The sequence below is a fragment of the Sparus aurata genome, chromosome 5 (genome assembly GCF_900880675.1).
Source record: "Sparus aurata chromosome 5, fSpaAur1.1, whole genome shotgun sequence".
Classification (NCBI taxonomy): Eukaryota; Metazoa; Chordata; class Actinopteri; order Spariformes; family Sparidae; genus Sparus; species Sparus aurata.
This window is the reverse complement of record NC_044191.1, coordinates 19914469-19932892: the sequence shown is the minus strand read 5'-3', so window position 1 is coordinate 19932892 and position 18424 is coordinate 19914469. Positions and strand designations below refer to the sequence as shown.

The 18424-nt window shown below is 41.0% G+C and overlaps 1 protein-coding gene across 4 annotated transcripts in view; it reads left to right on the top strand.

Moving 5' to 3' along the window:
- The window catches only part of adamts3 (ADAM metallopeptidase with thrombospondin type 1 motif, 3), a 139836-nt gene that overhangs the window by 49262 nt on the left and 72150 nt on the right, over positions 1-18424 (top strand). For all 4 annotated transcript variants that reach the window (XM_030418205.1, XM_030418206.1, XM_030418204.1 and 1 more), the window contains one exon: positions 11162-11355. In XM_030418205.1, the coding sequence (XP_030274065.1) occupies positions 11162-11355 (194 nt within the window). The remainder of the gene's footprint in view (positions 1-11161; positions 11356-18424) is intronic.

Here is an 18424-nt window from a genome sequence, read left to right as displayed (position 1 = left end):
AATAGTTGTTTTTTTTTTTTAAAACTAGAGCTATATTTTTGGCCTTCTCAAGGCTTTATTTAATTGAACAGCTGAAGAGTGACAGGAAACGGGATTAGAGAGACAGCGATGATATGCAGCAAAGGGTCACAGCTACAAGGGTGCCCTTGATTTTAAAAGATGTATATTTATATCGAAATCCTTGTGCTGGTTTCATACGGTTGTATATTATGTATAGGCATTTAGTCTTATAGCAATATATAAAACACTGGAGCAGAGGAAATCAAACAAGAAAAAGCAAAAAAAAAAGGTCAATTGAATATAAAAAATATGTTTGAATCTGTATATTTAAGAGGATGTATTTCGTGAAAAAAAGAAAGAATCCACAACTACTCATGGCTGAACAAAGCACCTAATTTAAATGTCCTTCATGTTTTACTGGATGTTTTTTTTTTATTATAATTGATAGTTAGATTTCTCCTAAAAACACATCAATCAAGAACAAGGCAGCACAAGGACAATACTCTGTGTGGGTGGAAAAACAAATTTGTTAAAAAGTAACAGGTCTCTAGCAAGGAAACTGAATAAAGTAGGAAGCAGTCGGACTGTCCTCTTACTTTTGAAAGTACAATAACTAGTTTGGAGTGGCAGTGCGAGACGGTGACGTTATCTGGCTGCTTCACCACTTTTGGTCTTGCCGGACTGTAATCTCATCAGCCAGGCTGAACAAAACTCATCAGGGAAATCATCATCAGTGAAATCAGCTAAAGTAGTGATTATCTGTTAAAAAAAAAAAAAAAAAAAAAAAAAAAAAAGGGCTGATTTTCAATCCTATGAGTGATGCCTCAGTGATTCATTGTTCTCTGTCTCTTTCTATTATCACCTCCCTCACCACCCAAGGAGGTTATGTTGTGGATCACAATTAGATGAATGTTGCATTGGATCATGAGATTGTAAGATAGAAAATGCACATGACCGCAAGATGAAAGATGAACGAGAAAGAATAAAAAAAGCTAGAGAGCTCTAGTCATGCTCTGAGAGCGTTATTTCATTTCCATCTGGGTCTACACAGTGCTGAAACTGTAGTTGTTGTTTAGTAGTTTTTAACATTTTCTACCAGCTGGAATGAAAACAAACAGGACCAAAACATTCATGGCGGAGGTAATAATCAGCTCCATTCACAATCTTACATCTCTCTCAACCTTTTAAGTAATTTCTTAGTATTTTAAGCTCTGATATTTCTGCTTCTTTATCAGTCACGTTGGGCGGCTGGAGAGTGGAAACAGTTTGTCACTTGACCTTTAAGATGGTGACATTGGGTTGTTTGTTCTTTGAGAGAAAGAGAGGGGGGAAAAGAAAAAAGCGGATGCAGGTCACCAAAATATATTGAACTCCCTGAAAGGAAATACAGTGAGCATTTCTTCCAAAAAGGCAGTTTGCACCCTACCATGAATGAAGCCTAAGTTTTGCCTCATGTTGTAACCGACCGACCCCAACAAGGCGTACCGTTGTCTGCCTCACAACTCTCTCTCTCTCTCTCTCTCTCTTTCTCTCTTTCTCTCTCTCTCTGCCTCTCTAAACTCACACACACACTCCACACATGTTTGATAGTCTGTTTCTCAGATAAGCAGCTTTTCAACAGAGAGACAGTAAAAACTTTAAGACAGCAGGCTTTCTGTGTGAAAACAGTTGCACAGAAATAAAGCACTCGTGGGGTTGAGTGCGGGTTGCTTTTTCTGGTGCCAGTAATCAGTGTTGTTTTTGAGAGCCTCCTCCAAACACAAATAAAAATGCAAGGGACAAGAGCTCCATCACTCCAGGGTGCTGAAAGGTGGTGTTGAGGTTGAAAAGACAGGTCACAACAAAAACAAAACTGCTCCTCAGGCACTCTGAAGCAAAACAAAGAGAAAAAGGTTTAATGGTTCAGAACACAGGGGCCCGCTGGTGATTAAAACAATTATTGGCCGTCTAAATAAAGAACTTTGATATACTTTTTCTCCTTGCTCTGCCTAGGAGTGCCCAAACAACGTTTTCTTTTCTGTAACCTGTTTTAAGTGATTTAAGTCAAGTCAGAGTCAAGTGCCTTCAGGATTTCAGAGGCACAGTGCAAGTCAAGCTGCAAGATCTCTCTCAATCCTGATTGTTAAAATGACACAGCCTTTTGACATGTTTCTATCAAATCTGCAGTAGCACTGACTTCTTTATTTTCTGTTTAATAACCCAAGCTATTAATTCATCAAGCCACTCATTTGGTTTGTAACATCAAGTTTGCAACATCAATTTGAATCTAATTTTGGGCAAAAGTATGTTATTGTTCCTGTTAATGTAATAGCTGACATCTTGGAACATGGCAACATCACAAAAAAGATGCCAAAAGGGCCAAGAAATTGCATTAAGGCGAGCATGCCCAGACCTATGGAACTGAGCCTGACCCTTGCAGTTTTGCTCTGTCTTTGGGTTTTTCTTTTTGTTCCTCAGGGTCAGGTTTGTCAGACTGTTTGACCAAAACCACAATATATTCAACTTACTACCACAGAAGACTTGAAGAAAGACAGCATTTATTCACATGTTAGAAGCATTACAAGTGCCTTTAATGATTGAAATTATTGCTGAAATTATGATTAACTGTCTTTTTTTTAAGATTAGTATACATATCGTGTAAGTATAAGTATTGCGAAAGTATCATTTAATCTATGGAGACTCCACACAGCTCGAGTTCAGAAATTGCGCCTTTAAATGTGCCGTCACGAATTCTGTAAGGGTGTGATGTCACAACTGTACGCTCACTGCTCTCAGCCATGCCCTCTGTATGGCCATGGTTGCAAAAAACTGGTGGAGCTGAAGCAAAAACATGGCGTGCAATGCCTACTCAGGCCTGTGACGGTCGACCAATCAGAGAAGAGTGGGCTTTTTGGGAGAGGGGCCTTAAAGAGACAGGAGCTAAAATTGAGTGTTCAGACAGAGGGTGAATAGATATGTTTTTTGTTTTATTAAACATTAAAGCAGTCAACATTTTCTACGAGGCAACTAAAATTACAGTATGAAGCTAAAGAGTGAGCATAATATGGGACCATTAATTCAAGGCAGGTTTTTTTTAGGAATTTAGCGCCAACATTCAGTAAGAGTATATGTTACTCACACCAAAAGATGACTCGAATTTGCTGCCTTAAAACTTTGTGTGGCTTCATGTGATTGTATTTTGGGATATGTTTGTGTAGTTATGACTCTGGCCATGATTTTCACATGTTAAGATAAATCTACTTTACATAGTCAGATTAATGAGATATACATTGATCTAGTTTGCTAATGTATTTTTATTGATTTGATAGGAAACAGTACAAAAAATACTGTAAACATTTGCTGGAGTTCTTTCAACCTGAGATACTTTTTAAACTTGACTTGAAATTACTGTGCAGTCGTCACTGCACTCGTCCAAGCTGACTAAGCCATAAAAGGGACTGTAAAGCCCATCAAACGGCCGCACCAAAATGGTGTCTTAATAGTGTATTATATAGTGATATAGTGAACCAAAGTTCTCAGAAGCAATGCTTGTCATACCAAAGCGGTTGTAAATGCCAATTCTGCAACGAGAAGACTCACCACACACCATTATTTTACTTTGGTGAAAGATGTTTTTTTTTTTTTTCCAGAAAGCGCAACCTTCAATTTTGGGTGAGTTGGCTCCCCAGTGTGACCGGCAGCATCCACAAGTTCATTTTCCAGCTCTCAGGGTCCTCTAGACATGCAGAGTTGCTCCTTTAGAAGCAGACATGTTGTAAAATTCTCAGATACCATCTCGGCCTGTTTGCTTCAGTATGTTTGATGTGTTATTCCTCACCAAAATCCTGTGGAGGCGACAGATATTAACTTTGAACTTCCTCCAGCAGGTGGTTAAATTGAAATTTAATGAGGGGGTGACATTTTTTTTTAATGAGGAACCATCCGGGCTTTACTTGCACAAACATTAAAGCTTTGTGTTTGTGTTTATTTTTTTTCTTAATTCTTCCTTTGGATTTTAACATATAGTCCGTTGCAAACTGGTCCCGAGGCTTGATGGTGTCATGTGTTTCAAAATATTCGGCTGCTGCAGGTAATTTGGAAACATCCCTGCTCCTTGTTGGCAGTGTAGATTTTTATTTTATTGGTTGAATGGTGGGTGCCCAACTCAAACAAATCACAAACAATCCACCTTTACTCTCCCGGCTTCTCCCGTAGGTGTGCTGCATCAATGGCTAGCAAATGTGTGACTTCAGCTGCTGACACTCTTTTCCACTATTTAATTACTAAAAAAAAAAAAAAAAAAGGATTTTTTTTCTTGTCCTGCAGGTTTCCAGTGGCTCCAGGCTCGCTAACTGGTCTGCCTGGACGGCTAGTATTGTTGCTGGTGTTGTTAAAGTAGAAAGCTGTTAATTGATTCATTTCTTTTGTTTTTTTTATAGCCACCTGGGAGTAGCAGAGCAAACTTAAAATCCACTTATTACCACCTTTAGAAGTTGCTGTGGTTCACACAGAGCAACATTAACTTTCCTTTTTGGAATAATGTTTGTGACAACTTTACAAATGGTAGTCCAACATCGACTCTTATTTTTGCTCAGTGGGGACTGTTAGGGATAAGATGTGGACTGCAAAACAGAGACTACTGTATGAACTGAAAATGCTACAAAGCTGGGCTGACGAGAGGTTAAGGGGAACATACGCCTAGTGCTATTAATGACACCTTTCACATTAACGTGGTTATATTACCTTGTGGTAAGATGAAATGGTTGATTAGAGCAGCTTATGTGCCTCTTAAAAGCCTTGTCTCAGACGGGAACTGTTGTCAAGTTGAATATCCAGCGCTACTTTGGTGTGTGTTTTGTGTAGTAAGCACTATCAGTGACGCAAATCATCCTCCAATGTCTACACTTTGTGTCTGTATTTGTGTCCAAACAGCAATATCAACCCTCAGTTAAGCGCTATACACATTAAAATCAAAATTTGACCCATTCTTTTACAGTGTGCCTGTATATATTTTCTTTGCCAGCGCAGCCAAGACTTGGAATCATTAGTAATGCTTTAATATAAATCCCAGTGGGAGCAGCTGTGTTGGCTTTAATTGTAGGGCTAAAACTCCCCACGAGCCCGTTCATAGCGCTTCAGAAGCTTCAGGTGGGCTATGGAGAATGCACATCAACGCAGAACCGCAGACCTGCATGGCGTCTCCACTACATGAAATGCCTTGGCCAGCATCTTTTCTCCTGTTGCGGTGCGCTGCTGGTAATTAGACTGCTGTTGTTGCTGCTGTCACCGCTCATTTTCAGATCTATTGAGGCGGGAGGAAAAAAAAAGCTAAAACAATATTGCCTCACTCGTAAAAATCCAGTGTAATTATCGCAGGGTTTATGTGCCCTAGGGGGTCAGAAATCCCCTTACACGACGAGAAGTACATTGCCAGCGCTAAATCCGCTGCAGCTTCAGAACACCCTCACACTGGAACTGCTACCCGACCAACATGATTGAGCTAGAAATGATGCTAATTTTGTTTTCTATTCAATAATAATGTGGCAATTCCTACTGAAACAGGGCACCCGATTTTAGGCCACTGTTCACTCATGCATATATTTCGGTGAAAGCCATATTGTTCAGGAACAGCATAACACATTCTCTTATAGGCCACTGTAAAATGAGATGTCAACCAAGAAAGATGTGGCAGTAATGGCTTTTTTTTCACTCATTGTTTTCCTCATTCACTCTCAAGAAGAGAACATGCATCACCTCCTGTAGTGTTTCATACAAAGAAATACGTGAAGAGAATACACTCCTCATCAGCGCCATGTTCCACACATCGCTGTTATGATTTAAAAAAGGCGGTGTCCCAGTATTAAAGCTGGCCAAGCAGCCATTAATGTCAGCTGCCTTTGGTTGATTGGTGGATTGTGCTCTCCATGTACAGTGTGTTTAAGTGTGTGTGGCCAAGTTATTTGAGGTCAATAAACATGAAGCCAAAAAAAACTGCAAATCATCAAATGTGTGCTTGTGCGGCTCTGGAGAAGTAAGCTAAGCAGGAGAGAGAGATGGAGGGTCCCCGGGCTTTTTATGGTGACAATATCCTTATGGATTGGCCAATGGGGAGGGTGTTTTATCCAAACTTAAGTCTTGCAACTGATGCCTCCTATGATGAAACTGTCAAGTATTTGGTTTTGTTTTAATTCAGGTTAGTTGCATCAGTGATTGAAATGCAGTGGAAATGCGTTTCGAGCAACCTGATTGAAAGACTGATGACCTTACCTACTTGTTAACGACTTTATTTTTAAAAATTCATATCCTGTGTTGGATGTGACATAGAGTAATGAGGCAAGATGCCACAAAGATGGCACCTTGTTTGAACTATTAAAGCAAATTGGCCATAAAAGTGAAGAGGTATCATTCGGATTTTTTTCCAGAGTTTTATAATTTCAGCCCTCTTTGGAAGTTAATTGAGTTTGTTTGCAAAAACAGATAAACACTGTAAAATGCACAATCAAACAGCAGTTTGAGTGATATTCCCTCAAGTAAAAAAAAATGTGATTTAGAAAAGAAAAACTTTATTTTTTTTCCCCAAGACATTCAGCACTGCATTGGATTGTGTGTTTTCAAATGGATTGTTGTCATCACTTGCCCCCTGACATGACATAACATGGTTATGATGAGGTTTCTCATGGCCTGCGTCCTTTGAGATCGCCTCCGTTGAGCAGTAGCAGTCAGGGCGATGCTCAAACCTGCCTACGATGCTGCTTTTTTCACAGTTGCATCAGATCGCGCTGAAACCTATTTTCTCTTCTGTTCGCGTGGGAAGCCATGTGTGATCTGTGTGGTATATACACTGATCAAAACACTCTTTCTCTGGGAGCAGTTTGAGTGCATGGCATATATCCGATCGTCTGTCCTTAGAGAGGTAATTCAGTACCTCTGAGTCGAGGGTCACTCTCGACTTAAACCTGCAATAACTTTTCGGACTTAAATGCAATCAGTCTCTCTGTTGTTGAATTTATGATATTTGAACCCTGCTCTAACAACACAAAGAAATCCAGCTCCCTCACTTGGTCTATTTGTCCACCCTGTTTTAGTTTTGCCACGTGAGACAAATTACTATCAGCTTACAGAGCATATTTGATGCAAATTCCCATAACCAGTTAGAATGTGCATATTGTATCATTTTATACACAAAGTAGAGTATATAGGCCAATCCTGCCACTCTGCTTCACAGCAGAATGAGATAAAAGGATTAAAGGCTATATTTTAATGCCAGAATGCTACTTGTTGTGGGTGAAATACCTAGGATATTTTGGCATTTTCCCATAAAATGATAATGATTTTTTTTGTTAGGTACTAACATTTTGGATTAGAAAATAAACATACATATCTGCGTGTCTTAAGGAGGTGGCTATGCCGTAAGTATTTATGCATTTGCCTGAAAACAAACAAATTCTGTTGTACTCCTCATTTTTATCCTCCGGGTTCTACAAGTTACGATATGTCAGTCCGGCAAAACGTCTGCGTCATTTCTGGACTGCGAGTGTCTGTGAATGGTGGATATAAATGCCGTCACAGCAGACACAGTAGATTTCCACTCCAGGCTGATGGCGAGTTGCCTGTCGCCTGCCTCTGTGCCATTTTTAGCTTGCGGCGGCTCTGGCTGGCCTCGTTGCCACCTTGCGGCACAGTGCCACGTGTGGGCAGGCGCTGGCTGGCTGGCTGGGGGCCTCTCCCATCTCCCAGGCTGCTACTGCTGCTGGCGTTTGGTGGGGCTCCCTTGGGACTGGGCTGTGGGCCTGGGGTGGGGTGGGGAGAGGGGAGGTGAGGCGGAGGCGGAGGAGTAGGAGGAGGTGGGGGCTCGCCGCTGACCGAAGCACACTAGTGGTCTTAAGGAGAGCTGCTGAGGGGAAGTCCTGTGCGTTTGAAGTAGGGACCTCAGAAAGCCTGTTTACTCAGGAGGGGGAGGGGGAAGCTGGCCCACTGCACAAGAATGCCTGTGTCATGACGGGAGCGGGGGAGAGTAGGAATGCACTCCACAATCCCAACACTGTCGGAGCCGGGCCAGGGCTGAGGTGGCAGCCATTTCTTCCTATTTATTTAAGCTCCCTCTCCACTCAATCACTGGCCCTGTCTGTGGCCCTGAGCATCCCTGGAAAAATGAAAAATGGCCTGCGCTTTTATTTATGGCTTGAAATTTCCAAGTATTCGCCAGTATCTTCTCCCAATGTGGATAGAATATTACAACTGTGAATTTCTTTGCTTTAAACATTCATTTATTCTGCGGACGGTCACTGAGCCCAGAGTTTTTTTCTTCAGTAAAATGTTCGGCCGTTCCTTTTCATCAGGTGTAGACATGTATGCTTAGAAGATTTCAGGCGAATCATATAGTCCAGTCTTTCACTCTAAAAGTACTTTGGGTGGTTTGGGTTTCACATTTGATTATTTTGGGGAGGTGGGAGCATCAGAAAACTGCACTGAGCCACCTGAGACTGTCTTCCCCCAAGAGCACTGTGCCGCAGGTCATTACCGGGACATGAGGTTGAATCGCTATACAGCAAATAGACGCGTGTGTTAATCCGATTCGTCATGTGATCTTAACCGGTTCGTAGACCACAAAAGGTTAAACCCAGTACAGAGCGCAGACATGTCTGTCAGGTTTAGCTAAACTCACAGGCGCTGGAACATGGTTTGTTTTGACTCCCTGCTGCCAAATGTTCTAACACGGCAGGAAGAGGACCCTCCGTAACACATAAGCTACTTGTGAGCCCATGTAACCTTTATTTACCAACCCTGGTTTGTTTGTAAATGGGTGGCATGGACCTACATGAACCCACTTTTTTTTATTTCAAGGGCAGTAGTGTCTCTCTGGCAGACTACAGCTACAGTTTTATGGACTCCCATCGTTTTTTTGGGTTTTTATATTCAGCGTGAGGAACGGAACAGAGATGTCCCGAGGTTAAACAAATGCAAAGGGACCACAGGGGTCCATTGCCCACACAGCCGGGGGTCTGATGTGTGATTTATTCAGAAAACGGACCATTGCACCAAGCTGTGCAATACAAAACATGCACCACTGTGTGCGTAAGTCAAACAGTTCAGCTCTCATAAGTAATTAGCTATAGCTTACAAAGATCAGAGTGCTGATTTAAGTCCTCAAAGTGCAATACAAAGCTTTTTGAAAGGGCCTATGATGAAAGCAAATGAGTATCATTTTATTCAATTGGTTTTTCTGTGACTGCCAGATAGGTTATTAACATAAAACAAGATTCTGAAGTTCATTTTAGCGATTGGGAGTTATAGAAGCATTACAGGGATTAAATACTTTAGCATACAGTAACAGCTAAGAGAAAATTGGTGTTGGTCACATTAACAAGGCCCAAATTGCAGTGTTTTGTGTCAGTGAAAAGCTCTGTTCATCGCAATCAGTACTAAACACTGGCTTGTTTTATTTTGCAATGATAGGGTAGGTCTATGAAAAACAGTCTCCTCCGCCTGTGAACACTTGAGAAACTCTATTTTCAACCACCAAGAGTGCGCTGAAGGTTCAACTGCCGCATTTGAGATTATGTCAGACCAAATTAAAATGAACTAAATACAAAACTTTACAACAAAAGCGTAATTTTCCACTGTGGCTGAGACCAAACGAAACAAACAGTAGGCATAATCACAGCCTTACTGTTGGCCAGCGGCTCCAGCAAAGCAAAACAGTGCTGCTCAAAGACACCCTGATGATTCATTCACATCCTTGCCAAGGTTTTCCCCTCTGGGTTTTCAACCTGCAGCTCTCCTGCTGGCTGCTTTTATGACCGACCAAGCTGCTGATAATTCAGTCATTATTAAAGTCGAAAATGGTAATCTCCTACTGTAAAGCAGCAAAGTGTAATGTAAGGGATATCTGTGGTCACTTCAGTTCTCCGGGTAGGCGTTGTTTACTCTGGGCAGGATTACCGAGGGGGACCAGATGATGGATTTCATATCAGTAGCGCTCCCAGCGAAGTTTGACAGAGACGGCCTTAGCCTTTAGAGTGTAAAGCTAAGCAGTATTAGGGAGATGCTAAGTACTGGGACGCCGCTCCATCAAAAATGGCAAGTATTAGCAATTTCATGGTCTGATTCAGCAAGTTCAGAGGGGACCGTACTGTCAAGTCAGATAATTCACTTCATTTTCATATCAAGTGTAGGCAGAAACATGCTTTGAAGTCCAATCTGATTTTCCTGTTACATAACTACAGCAGATTATCTGTGAATTGTAAAAATGCTTTAAAACAACTACTGATATAGTTGTTCGTATGGTGTCACTACTAGCATTGAATTGACTTTTATTCACAAGAATATGAGCTGTGCGTGTTCAAGGCTTTTAAGAGCACAGCTCATGCTGTCAGCTCTAAGCAGACAGCATGAATCTTTCATTATCAGTGAAAGCACATACAGTATTTTCATTTACTCTGGGGCATGGACTTAACTACTATATAAGTGGTTTCTTATCAACTGCATAGAAAATACAGTCAGAATGTTACAAATTAAGATTAATCGGATGAACTTGGTCCTGATCATGTCCTGTCTGATCAGTTGGTTGGTTTGTTAGCAGGATGGCAAATAAAAATCTGGCTTGATAGAATTAAAGGGGACTATTGGGCCTTACCGGAGGTATGCACTCGACTGTTACAGTGCAGTTACTTAGGTAAATGAATAAAATGAATTCAAAAAGAAAAAAGATTGACTCATTAAATTGTCAAATGAAAAATGTTCTGTCAGGTCTATTTAATGTGAGTTATACATAGAAGTTTAGATTCAAGTGCTTCTAATCAAGTTTTGGAGTTCCACTAATGACCTTTATAAACTGTCCATTAACCTTTCAATTATTTCCTAATTGACTTTCTGATATATTTTTGTTCTTGTCAATAAAATGGCAGAAAAAAACTAAAAATAAAATGCCAACACAGTTTTCTGGAGCATCAATCATTGTGTGATTTCTTCGACCAGCAGTCTAAAACCTACATGACATAAAACTGATCAATGCCATAAAAGTTGGTGTTTGTTAGCTTTTTGCTTACAGTTTGTGATGTCCCTCATATCCAATATGTTATTTTGAGACTGATACAAAAACAAAATGCAGATTTCCATGAATTCCAGCTTTTTGCTTGTCCATGTTAACTCTCCTGTCACCCCTGTCTTGATCCCTTTGCAGAACCAGAGCTGAATGTACCCGGGACCCTCGACTCTATATCCCAGCAGGTCAATGGGACTGTACGCCGCCGTCGCCGCCGTGACGCCGGGGAGGACGACTACAACATTGAAATCCTGCTTGGAGTTGATGACTCTGTGGTTCGATTTCACGGCAAGGAGCATGTGCAGAATTACCTCCTCACTCTCATGAATATCGTAAGTGGCTGACGCTTGTTTTCGTTATAAGTTTAATTCTCCAGTTTAAGTGTAATACACCTACATAAATGCACTTCGTATTTTGAATGTTTTTGTGCTGGACAGAATTTTAACAGGAGTGGGCCTTTCATCAAGTATATAAGGTACAATGATTTTATTAGGTTTGTTAGACTGCATTAATTGCTCGTAGTGTTCCTTATTATCGCCAGCCGCTGTCTAAGATAAATGGTTACTAAAAGGATTTGTTTTTTAGAAGTTGAAACCTTAGTGTTTTTAACATCATGAAACAACAATAATTTTGTTAGCATACAAACAACTACAGCGCACATGAAGGTATACCAGCATATCATCATAAAAAGAGTTGTCTACTTCCTTTAAGCCACCTCAGAAAGTGCCCTCTTGGATACCCCGATGGTAGATAAAACATGATAAAGTTCACCGTGTGGGTACATCTCAGTACTTGCATTAGTCCTGCTTCTAGCTGCAGCAGGCTGCTGTTTTCAGCCGTTAAGCTTTGATAAACACACTGTACCCTAACTGCCCTGCACCAAACAGCATGCAAAAAAAGTAAGTGAATAGATGGTGAAGGAAGGGGTACATCTAGCAGGATATTTTTTTTCTCAGGAGCTGATGGAGGTCAGAGCAGAGCAAGAAGTCAACTCTAGAATCGCTAAATCCATCTTTATGTAAAACCCAAAAGAGGCAGTGATAACTACCTATCCAAATGTCCATTAAAAGTCTTTTTAGTTTACACAGCAACTTGAACTTTTCTTTTCTCACTTTTTTTCTAGGTCTTTTGAGAGCTGACTCATTATTAGTAAGCGCTTAGTCCTGTTTCCCAGGGTCAGAAACAATACACACGAGGTTAGACTACCCCTGAATCTGACACAACAATCCCATACTGTTTGCAAGTGGCCATGATCTGAATTTATGAGTCGTCAGCATCGATAACAGCTTCTGCCCTGTGAGTCCTCTGCTGTGGTTAACTGTTTTATCGACAGATCCACGGTGATCATAGACAGCACACAGCTGGCTTTGGAAGTTAATGCATCTGTCTGCATCTGAAAGCCAAACTGCCCTCTGCAGATATGGTTGCATCCGTGCATCCAACACAAAGGAGTGTGCCAGCAAGTCCCAAGCAGGCGTTATACCTCCTACCAGTACCGCTGCTAGCCATAGAAGAAAAAGGATCAGTATAGAAAGAGACATAATATTCAAACAAAGGATCTTATACTGAAAAAAATTGTTATCATTTATAACTGAAAGCATGCAGCCAAAGAGCTCTCCCCTTTATTACTTATGTATCAACTATTGGATAAATCTAATCTAATCTAATATAAAAGCATAATAGAATGAGTTGCAATATTGCACACAATTCAACAATAATGTTTGCTTTATATCATTCATAATGACATTTTATATTTATATCTTACATACAGGAGTAAGAGCAAAATGATACACAAGACTACATCTTAAACATTATTTTACCATTTAATTCAGTACAACTTAAATATGGTTATGAGAGCATTTTCTCTACTACAAAATGTTTTTGTATTTCACTGGCAGATGTTGTCCATGCCTTTGCATCATGACATAAATGCAATGAACACCAGTTCATTTTGTCATGTAGCTTCTGTCGCATTCAGATGTAGCTAAGCCAGCTATAGCGGTAACACTAAAAGTCTGAGTTCTTCAGACTTCACATTATGAAGCCATTTTCTGTCCCAATGCACATCCGACAACTCACCTTATTTGTGTGACAGACTGTAGCCTACATTCTGCTGAATTCTACTGAATGACAATACTAAAGATAGTTGTGGGTTTATTATGAATTGCAAACACCAAAATATGCGTTCTCAAATGACACTATGCTAGGTACACTTTGCTAAATGCCTGGCTAAAGCCTATAGAGCTCAACAGTGAGGTTCTAGAAGTGAAAATGCTGTTCATATTCTGAACAGAGATTTTGATTATTGGCCATAATGTCGTAACCATCCAAAGTAGACTCGCCATGAGCTATGAGATTGTGAAACGATGGTATATGATCCTGCAGAAGCCACAAGTCTGTATGATCAACCTTGTTTTAAGAAAAACACGTTTTATTCGCGATGTCATCGAAAAGTACTACACCACCCACAATCCTATAGTGTAACAGCAACGTCTCTGATTGGTGGAGCTCGCTGTTACAATGGAAATGTTTACCGAACCTGCAAATTTCATGTTCGCCAGTTACTGCTACCACTGAGACTTGTAGTGATTTTCACCTCTTTCGACACTCTTCTCCTCATCTTTTAAAAAAACGCAGTAGGTCAGAAAATGAAATCATGCTAGCTCTGTGGTAAATGATCGTAGAGTTCAGTGGTAGCAGTAACTAGCAAACATGAAATTCGCGGGTTTGGTAAATATTTCCATGGTAACAGCGAGCTCCACTAATCAGAGACGTCGCTGTTACATTCGCAATGGTTTATGGGATGAGTAGTTCCTTTACTCTTAAGATAATCATGTACACAGTCTTGTACCTTTGCTTTTTTCTCAGTTTTCCCATTTTTTTTTTTGTGCCAAATTAAATGTTTTATCTCATAGTTTATTGGCTTGGTTCCAGGCTTAAAACTCTTAATATAAGGATTTTATGAAACATCAATGGAGTGAATGAATGGCAGATTCACTTCCGGACCCGGAGCTGTTAAAAAAGTGGGCGGTCACTGTTGAGATCTAATAATCGCATGCTACACGGTAATAAATGGTCTTAAGCAAGAGGAATTGTTAGCCGACCTTGTGCATTGACCGCTAACTGTTACTGAGAAAGTACTGACCACTGTCACATCAAAATAAACCATAAACTACTGCTCTATAATTAAAGCCCCTGTACGGAGTTTTTAACTGGATATAGAAAAGTCTCTGGTTTCTGATGATGTGTCTCTGTTACCTACAACAGCAAATGAGCCCATCAGCGTGAAGATACGCTTTTTCTAAGTAGTCTAATTCTATACCTCTGAAAGGCATTGGTCGGGTCGGACCACTGACGAAACGATTTACGGCAGTCAGACCGGAACTGACGACATTCAGGATACGGCCAAAGTGATACGGCATAGCTGTTTTGTTGCTACGCTAGCCAGTGCTAACCGAGCTAAAACTTTTGTCATGGCTGATAATGAGACAAAGAAAAGAAAAAGAATTAGAACCGAAGACCAACGAAAGGCAGAGAGGGAATCTGATCGAGCTAGGGCTAAATCACGGATAAACATTGGCGATTCCTTCCAGAGATGGAGAGAGTTGCGGGGCTTGAAGGGAGGGTCGGATCCATAATTCGCCCGATTCCTCCTAGACAGGTTTGTAAATTTTATTTCATTTATGAAATGTAATGCGGGACGTAGTTTACAGCAATACATGAATTCATGTTGTTACAACAAAGCTGGCTAACATTACCACTAGATTAGCTCTAGTTACTACACTCGTGAAAACGACAACAAACGTCTTAGATCACGCATCCATTTCAGCTGTGTGTATCAGCCCAGCCGACCTGCAACGATGCATCGGTAATATCCTCTGTCATTATAAATGATTCAGTTTCTTACTTAGAACAAAACATCCATCACAATCACTGTGACTTTGCTGTAACGCTAGCTCTGTAGCACCGTGGGTAATATATATAGCTGGGAAATTGCAGTGCAACAGCAGCATTACTTTGTTTCACCGGCGGCATATTATATTAAGTAGAAATACAAATAGACACATTACCTCGTCCATATGCACGCTGCAGATAGCTGCTAAAAAAAAAAAAAGTTTTCAAAGCAAGTCCCGTCGTCTTTCCGACGTTTCCAAAACAAATCTACACGCGCCGGCCAGACAAACGTCTTCACGACAGTGGGCGCTAGAGCTCATGGGAAATGCAGTCTTCATTCCGGCAAAACACTACCGCTTTCGTCCAGCGGGGCCGCCAAAATCAACACTAAATGAAAAGTCTGTACAGGGGCTTTAAAGTAAAGTAACAGCTAGCTGGCGTCAGTTACTTGTAAAATGCATAGATAATGTTTAACAGAAAAATCTAATTTTAGCTTGCACCTAAGTTATAACATATTTGAGTTTGCTAACAGTAGCATCATTAGCGTCTGCTATTTCGAGGTGTATGCTGGGCTAACCATCACATTAGCAGCACATTTCTCTTATTTAAGAATGATTAAACATGGACTTACCTGCAAGTGATGCACGGGCATCAACTCGCAGTTTCTTCTTCTTTCTTTTCTCTCCTCCTTAACCCCTGCTGTCTTTTCAGGCCCATTTCCAAAAAAGTTGACTTCGTCAGGCGCAATCCAACAGACCACTGAGATAGGGGAGGGTCACCCACGGGGAGCTGGGAAGTTGACTGTGTGTGTGTTTGGGGGGAGGAGCAATTAAATATAGCTCTTGTTCTGCCTGTTTTGCCTAAAAAAGTGCCTAGTATTTCTATACTGAAACAATTTCGGCATTATGACTATTATGACTATGATGATTTTTCATTAGGCTTTTTTTGGTGCCCCCTCAGCACTTGGTGCCCTACGCACAGCGCGTGACGTGCGTGCTGGGAGCAGCGGCACTGCCTCCTACATCTGATTTGGCTGTAGTTGCACCTCAGCAGGGTCATTTAATTAAGATGCTCTTTATTGGGATTCAAAAATTGATTCAGACGGTCATTTGCCTCGGTAGGAATATTAGAATTGCAGTGATTACCCATAGCAGATGCCACAGAAACGCCTCACTATTCACAGAAGAAATGGGCCATATGTGCCACCATTTGCCGACTTCACAGCCAGGAATTCCTTTAATGAGGCATTTTCATACCAATGGAGTAGCAGGCACATTACTTTCGCCACACTGTTTTCATGCTTCCCATGGATAGTGGCTTGACTGTGGAAGCTGCTGCTGCTGTTTCTCAGCAACATGTCTGTGAATCAAAGCTTCCCTGAGGGACTCGGGATGGGTGGAAGAGTATTGTGTGCCACAGATACACACAAAGGCACTGGACAATGTTGTTTTTTTTACCTTTTTGATGACATGTTGTTGGAATTGTGACAGAATCAAAGACACAAAGTTAATCGTTGACATGCAGGTTACAGTATTGAGGCGGGACGCCTCTTTGTATCAGCAGGACATAATTGCACCACCCATGAACAGGATGGTGCTGCATTTGGTTTTATTTTATCCAGTGTGTCGAGTTTGAACTTGCTTTGATTCTGTTGGTTGCAGAAAGGACTGGCTGTGTTCCTAGATGTCTTGTCATGGGTTTTCTGTAAAGGCTCCCATCCAGAAATGTTTTAGGACCCTTTTGAGCCACAACTGCAAAGAATAATTTGTTCCATAACTGTTTCAGAGCTTTCGCACTAAAACAATTTTCTTTACAGTCTTTCCCCGCAGTCCTTTGCCTTTGTCTGTTTTGTGTTTGTGTTTTTTCTCATAACGTGGAAAGACTTGGGATTCTTTCTCTTGCCCAAATTAGCTTATTATTGATATATGCACATTTTCTACCACACCTAATTACAGAGAACAATAATAATGCTATCATGCCTGCTGTTGTCACGTTGGCCCACTGGAAAATGTAGACATACAAAGCGTTTCAATATGTTCATACATATTCACTGAGAAAAATGAGAAAAGTACTCTTTCAACAATTTGTGTCTAAAGCGCATAATTTAAGTTTCTATCTTATTCTCAACCTTTTGTCCACTATTTCCTTTTTCTGGTGTAAATGGGCTTCTATAGTTTCAAAAAAAGATGATTAAATGATGGTAGTGACTTACAGAACATGAACCACATGTGACTATTTTTAAAAAAAGTGTAGGTCTCGTAGTGAAGAGAACTTCTCACCGTGGAGGAGACGGTGCATTTTTCTGTCTGTACTTCCCCAGATGAGTAGTGACCGCTCTGCTGCTTTGGCCGGCAGTGGAGATTTCTGAGGTTATTTATGGTGTTTTCCAGTAGAGGTCCCAGTTGGCTCTGACTGGAGGCTGCTGATCCTGTGGCCTCTGAACACTGATTGTGACTGACAGTGTCTGCTTCTAGCCTCAAATATTTGTTTATCATGACCTTTGCCTGCTTCTCTCTCTCTCTCTCTCTCTTTCTCGCTCTCTCTCTGTCTTTACTCTTCGCTTTTTCTTTCATTACCTTGTCGTCACCTCTTCTCTTTTCTCTCCCCTTCTTGCCCCTCCTATTTTCATCTGCCTTTCCCCTTCCTTCCTTAACTCTCCTCTCGTCTCCTCATTTCTCCTCTTCCCTTCTAGCCTCCCCTTAACTTCTTTCACCTCTCTGCCTCTCTCCTCCAACGGCCCTCTCTTCGCTTTTCCTCTTCTTCTGTCCCTTTCCATCCTTTTTTTCCTTCATCCTCTCCTCTTACCTCCCTTCCCTGCTAGTCTCCCTTCTCTCTTGGTGTCATGTCCAATCTCATCTCTTCTCCTTTGCTGTCTTGTCTCCTCTCCTCCTTTCCTTTCCTCTCGTCTTCTCTCTCCTCTTCTCTACTCCCCCTTCTCTTCTCTTCTATTCTCTTCTCTTCTCTTTTTTCTCCCTTCCTCCTGTCCCTCTGTCCTTCTCACTTTGTGTGTCATCTCATTTGCTTTCCTTTTTCCTTATTATTCCTTTCTCTCCTATCTCCTCATCCTCAAATCTTCTCTTTTTCCCTTTGCGTGCATCTTTACCAGTGACACTTGGGTCAACAGTGTGATCAACAACAAAATATTTTGCAGGGAAAACCTTGCAGACACAGACAAACCTACACATACTGTAATCACTTTGAGATAAGACTTATCTCCTCTCTTGTATTATCACATCCTCCACAATGAATGAGACTACATTAGCGAACACAGCAGATTTTCATTCTAATCACAACTCGTCACGGGAACTGAGCCTAGCCGAGCATTTTTTTTCTTCTTTGGCAAACTGTTTTGACGAGTTTGGGTGTTAAGGCACAGGAGATTTGTGCCTTGAATGTCTCAGACCACTTCTATTTTTGGATTTTATTTCACTGGAGACTTGCGTAAAGATTGTGTCTGCTGCGGGTTGTTTCAGTCTTCGGTGTACACATAAGAAATTGCTTCTCCCG